Source organism: Saccostrea echinata, unplaced genomic scaffold (genome assembly GCF_033153115.1).
Source record: "Saccostrea echinata isolate AGI-Se365-2 ecotype Australia unplaced genomic scaffold, CSIRO_AGI_Sech_v1 ptg000027l, whole genome shotgun sequence".
In the NCBI taxonomy this organism is placed as follows: domain Eukaryota; kingdom Metazoa; phylum Mollusca; class Bivalvia; order Ostreida; family Ostreidae; genus Saccostrea; species Saccostrea echinata.
Genome location: NW_026889776.1, coordinates 1,340,890 through 1,347,556, shown reverse-complemented (window position 1 = coordinate 1,347,556; position 6,667 = coordinate 1,340,890). Strand labels below are relative to the sequence as shown.

General features: G+C 33.2%; 1 protein-coding gene across 1 annotated transcript; it reads right to left on the bottom strand.

Moving 5' to 3' along the window:
* Positions 1-1,007: 1,007 nt before the first annotated feature.
* LOC133193404 (uncharacterized) lies at positions 1,008-4,764 on the bottom strand. The gene is made up of 4 exons (XM_061329328.1): positions 4,468-4,764; positions 2,097-2,393; positions 1,186-1,314; positions 1,008-1,088 (listed from the first exon to the last, which is right to left on the bottom strand). Exons 1-4 carry the CDS (start codon positions 4,640-4,642, stop codon positions 1,060-1,062), a joined length of 630 nt encoding a protein of 209 aa, XP_061185312.1. The 5' UTR covers positions 4,643-4,764; the 3' UTR covers positions 1,008-1,059.
* Between the last annotated feature and the right edge of the window lie 1,903 nt (positions 4,765-6,667).

The window sequence follows — 6,667 nt, the reverse complement described above, 5'->3', positions numbered from 1 at the left end:
TCAAGAAAGAGTATTTACCGAGTACAAAAAAGTGCGTATATCATAAATATAATGAGTATTTCCATATAGATTTTGATCAAAAATATTTTATAAAAATTCTTTATATTTGAATTTTGAAACTTTGTGTAGTCTATCAGCGAATCTGTTTACGCATTTTAAATAAAAAAAAGTTGTGATATAATTATTATTCAACCAATTCATGCCAAAGTATTTTTTTGCTTAAATGTGAAAGGGGGGGGGGTATGTTAACAGACAAAAGCACAGCAAAAATGTTCATTTTGTTACTTTTCTTAATTTTATAGAAGTTATACATAAAGAAAGGTTGAAGAGTCATTTATCAATATCCATGATTATTTTAAACTCCATGTTGTTTTAAAGCCTAACAAGGGAAAACATTGTCTATCCTCTTATAAAAAGAGCTGTTCGCTGTAATATAGAGCAAATATCTATTTGACACTGGTTTTGAAATTGTTAATAGTTTATTAATGAACTCATCTTTGAATTAAAGAAAACGTTATTTTGGCTAAATTCCCACTGATTTTGAATAAAATGGGTGTAAAATGTGGGCAGGAATCGAGAGTTAGCATGCGTAGTTCTGGAAAAAAATAAATGAAAATTATATTTTGGAGTGACCAAGTTTAACTAAAATCAGAAAACAGCTCTGGAAGGAATTAATATCATATCAAGAAACATACAGAAAGACGGGCAGGCTGCGAACTTCTTACTAATGCAGATAAACTAATAGGCTTTTGCCATTGGTGGCAAGAGATAGAGGAATTTCAAAACTGAAGAAAAAAAGATAATCATATAATTATATACGTACCATTGGCTTTTACTTCTGATGTCTTGTCACTTAAAAAAAGCCCATTTTAAGTAAGAGGATTGGTATGAAACTTGTTTATCACATTTAATGCTTCTGAACAATTTGATATTACAGATATATATTGCTGTTTGTAAGCACTTGCCTATACTTTTCATGTGGTATGAAAAATTTTATTTATTTCTCGTAAATGGGCTTATTAATGATACAGTTACTTTCTTTTTTCAAAATTCTTCATCTTACCTTAGGTTTGGATTTCGTTCTGAAACTAAGATAATTCAAAAGTTAATAATCATTGTGATACATTCTATGTTCTCAAAATTAATTGTGGAAATATACAAAATCTATAAAAGGAAGGTACGTACCTACACAGTTTATCTGGTATTTTCTATTAATTGCTATGAAAATCAAAACCAGAATAATACAAAAGATGCCCCCAACTGTTCCACCAATGATTCCTCCTATATTTGGCTTTTGAACTGATGTTTGAATGTCTGCAATATATAGATACTTGGAAAGAAATAATCACTTTATTTTTTCCCTTTCAAAACCTTTGTTATATTCTAAATTGCTTGTATCAAACATAAAAAAATAAATGATAAATTTTATATGAACATGCTATTTACCATTTTATATGCTTCTTTTCTCAAATAAATATTTTATTTTCTGAATTCTAAGTGCATTTTTTGAATGAAATGTCAAATTTGTTCTTTTTCTTACATATACTGCACAATGTGACAAAACAATTTTGTACGTCCTGTATGTATTAAAAATCAATTGATATTGTTATGGGGAGGTAAACATGTCTAACTTTGATAAATAGAGTATAATAACGATACAATCATAATTTATTAAATATATGAAACAATGCATAAAAAACTAACACCCCCCTCCCCCCCCCCCCCCCAAACACACACTTACACAAACATACACATACAAAAAGACAACACTCCTAAAAAAGGGAAGAAAGAGAGAAAGAAAAATAAACAAATGGATGTAACATTGGTGAATATTTGGATCTCGAAATGGAAAGTGGTATTAAGAGAAACATAAATATTGCACTGGAACTTAAAAAATTTTCTTTTACAACTTTTTACTAGTATTAAATTCCAATCAAAGTGGAAATTTTTCATTTAAATTCAACTTTTCATGACATACATATTAATTTCAGCAGTACGATGTTAAGGGTGCAAGCTGAGCTATGAGGTTTTGATTAACAATTGGCCAAACTCTGACCTGAAAATGCAAAGTAATATAATGTATAGATATTACTTACATCCTGTTGTGCAATTTGGCATCTCTGTAGAATCAGTAGCACCAAAATTATTCCTTGCAATGACTACAAATACATACTCTGAAGCTTGCATTAGATTGTCGACAGTTACATTCATCTTGTGACCCTTTCCTTGGTCTAATGCGACCTTCTTGTATTCTTGATAATTCCTGTCATTTAAGGACTTATATTTGATGCTGAAATTCTGCGTCGAGCCACCATTCAAATTGCTGGTCCAAATAACGTTGGCACTATGTATTTCACAAGTAACACGAACATCTTTAGGGGCAAATGGCTTTCCTAAAAATAAAGTTTTCATTTGAAACCTTCCATTTAACGATGATACAAACATGTTTCGACGATGATAATATCGAAAATTAGGCTATACATTTAATTTTAATGAAATCGTTCATTTATCATTGTTTTTACTCCAGTGCGTTCGAAGCACCTGGTCGCCCGCGTGGCGCAGTGAGTTGGAGCGTCTGCTCTAGTTCTAGAGTCGCGGAGTAAGGAGTTGATCCTTACGTCGCAGGTTCGAATCTTACTGCGGGACGCGGAGACCGGTCCTTCGGATGAGGTCCCGTGTCGCAGTAGGTGCTGACACTTAAAAGATCTCTCATTGTTCAATGGCCCTAAGTGCCGCGTATAGGTCAAAATTGTAGCCCCCCACCGACAAGTGGTGGCGTCTCCATGTGAGTGAAAAATTCTCGAGAGGGACGTTAAACAACATACAATCAATCAATCGAAGCAGCTGCATTGAACGCTTTACTGAAAAGGCATGTGTACATGTTTTTACTTTGATGAGAAGAATAATTCAAATAACATGATTAATGTAAATTCATTATAATTAAAATCTCTCTTTCCTTTCTCTCCCTCTTTCTCTGAAACTTCAACCCAATACCAGCTTTCTGTTAAAAAAGAACTTTTATCACTTTCGGCGCACTGATATCTAATGCACCAAATGTTTAAACCAATTTCACAATATGACTCAAGAATCACTTAAAAATATAATATAACTTCTATAGAAGCATACGTAATGGAAGACTTTTGAAGAATGTCGACCCTGACCACAATAATATCGGTACATGTTTAAGATTTACACAAAAATATAATCCAGATACTTTAAAACTTGTCTAATCCAGATGTAGTGTATTCCAAAATCTTGCCTAATACGTTGTAAACTTTAAGTCCCTTTCAGTTAATTCATTTGTTTACAAGGTTGTGTAATCTGGCAATTTTTTACTGAACCAGTTGTGTCCAGATTAGACAAGTTTTATTATAATTATTACTACTGAAAACAAGTTAACATTCAATCTCCAAATATATATGAAGAGAAAAGAAGAATAAGATGAATTATCAGAAAAAATACAGAATTCTGTTATCTTTGCATATCATACTGGTGTACATCGATCCTGGACACAGTGTAATTTTCTCTCTACATTTTTGCTTGTTTACTTATCTATCCGCTATAGTCTCTCTCTCTCTCTCTCTGGAATAATGAAGACTAGATTGGCATATATATTTTTTTTATTTATATATTTTTCCTATCTCACTAGCCGTGCAAGGGGTGTTTGACACAATTTCTTAATGGGGAAAGTTTAGAGTCGTGTGTAATCGTTAAACTTTCAACTAGTAAACATTTCAGAATACATTGCAGAGGATAATTTAAATAGTTTTTTGAAAATATTGATGGTTTTAAAAATGAATAATAATCATTTTTCTTTTGTGAGATTTACATGTATCTAACTTCTCAGTGAGTGTTAATGGAGCTTAGAATTCACTAAGTTTACTATGTCGTGATTGCACATCATCCCTTAAACAAAGGCTAGTGGATCGTAAACACAGAACTTGTTGGATAGGTATATTCAATCATAAACAATTGAGGATCTTTTATTTTTTTTAATGAAACTTGCAATGTACAAGATCTGGAAAAGATATTGTCCAATCTGTTATAAAAGCTTGGTACAAACGCTTCTCTTTTTCTATTATTTGATCATAATGATAACTGTTTGAACAATCATAACTGTTTAAAATAACAGGCCATATGAACTGAAGGGGGAGGGGGCTAGTTTTGTCGATATAGACACTTAGTGAACAAACCCATTGCGTGGTTGTGCCCTGCAAAAATAACGTGTTGGTTTGATAGCAAAACGAAAAACCGATAAAATCCCCTTTGATCTACGGAAAGGTATAATGGGCTTTTGACTTGTGTTTGCAAAAGCCTGATCTACTCAGATTTTATTATTAATTGGATAAAAACACTATGTGATATATTGGAAAGACGTAAACAGTATTCAAAGCTATGTAAAGCTAAAAAGCTATGTAAAGTAGACACAAAAAAGTAGACACAGAATCCCAAATTTTGCTTACTTACGTTGTGGTCTTATAATGAATGTTATCATGGCTGTTTTCTCTCCAATGGCTATAGCGGTATAGTTTCCATATTCGGACAGAGAAATTTTGTTGTTAACAAATGTTGACTGGATCAAACTTTCATTTACATTCATTGTAGTGTAGTTTTTCACTGGAACCGTTTCATTTTTATTCATCCCTTCACGTTTAAATACCCATGTGACTGATGGTGGTGGATATGCAGTAAACTGAGCTGTTATATTTAATCCTGCATTTTCTGAAATCCACTTGTGTACAATTGTTTCACCATGGAGTGGCCGAGGAGCACCTTGAATAAAATAGTTTGCAAATAAAACCAATATATTCTGTTTTTATTTACCGTAATTCAATATTAGAATATTTATTAGTCCAATGTGATTGCATGACTTGTACAGTGTATGCATTTTCTTTTGCCCAGTGCTGTTTTTTATCTGACTAATATTTTTTCTCCACTGACATCGTAACAATGTTGATGATTCATCTATTTTATAAAGGATTTCACATTTTGGATTGCATTGTGTCTTGCAGCAACTTTAAACATATCGCTTATCGAGTCGAACAAAAACTTGCAGAACTGAGACATCATTCCCATTTTTTGGTATAGAACCAACAGTTGGAAGGAATGTAATGTAAGAAGGAAAGTAAAGTTTCTATTAAAGATATATTTGACGATTCTTTTTCCGATCCCATGTGTTCTATTTCCAAATGTTCTGTAAAAAAAACTGTAAAAGTGTGATATTTTGATTACTAGCTCTTCATTTCTTGTAATTTTACTGGACAGAGCTTCCATACCAAAACTTGGGAAAATCTGAATTGCAAATCTTCTAATGTAGTCTACGGAATAGAATGTACTCTTTGTGGACTTATTTATGTTGGTGAAACCAAGGGTTCACTTAATAAAAGAATATCGGGGCATAGATTTCAGATTAACAACGGGGGCCAGCAGCTTCCATACAAGCATTGTAATTTACCTGATCATTCTATTTTGTCAATGAAAGTTAGAATTCTAGAAAAGATTTACAATCATACTAATAGCCCATCTCTGAGTACACCTTTCCGTAGACAACGAGAAGAATACTGGATAAGAAAACTAGGCACGGCCTTTCCATATGGTAGCAATGACAATCTCGATAGTGTTGGGAATCTTTCAAGCCTACAGTGTAGCAATATGAATGTGATGGGACTTTTTAACTGTACAAAGAGACGTAAGCGTAGTCATGGACATCGGTCTTACAATAAACCTATTATACACGATGTCTCCTTTGATTCACTGCTACCTTATGTAAATAAACAAACATTCTGAGAGTATTGCATTAGCAATACTAGTCCCCTACCGGCAAGTGTAATCTGGTTCCCGTTAAGAATTGAAAATGCCATAATTCTGTCAAAAATTAATGAAGCGGGACGAAATGCAAACTTGATCTATAACTAATTAAGCTAAAGCCACATACCAAAAATCAGCTCAATATCTACAAGCGTTTAGAAGAAAATTGCGGTAAACCCTTAAAAATTGAAAAGGCCGTAATTCCGTCAAAAATCAATGAAGCGGAACGAAATGCAAATTTGGTCTGTAACTTATCAAGATACACTCACATACCAAAAATCAGCTCAATATCTGCAGGCGTTTAGGAAAAAAGTGCGGAAAACCAAGTGGGACAGACTGACAGACAGACAGAGGGACAGACAGACAGACGGACACAGACTCAGAGGAAACCTATAGTCCCCTCCGGTTTCACGGGTAGGGGACTAATAAATAGGCCTTCATGACATTCGCACCAAACTTTACTCTGTCCTTTTGAAAATTTTAAATAGTCTATTTGTGATTGTGAAGGAAAGTCCATTATTTTGATTCCTCACCAACAGAATACATATAGTTAATAATAAGGACCTTAAATCACTTATTTTAAAAGGGCTAAAATTTAAGGAATTCTGATCTTTCAACTGGAATAATAATGTATGAATTCTGCCGAAGATTACGCCAGGGGATGGGCCAATCATGAACAAGAAGACCTTGAGACTTTGTCAGAATAGATTAAATGTATCAGATGTATGTTAAAATCTCGCATTAATTGATTGAGGGGCAATATGAAAACCATCTATCCTTCTGTGTTCAATAATTCAGAAGTGAAAAATTGCGGGTCCTTCGCATGAGACCTTACAAACCGACGCTTTGATTGACAATA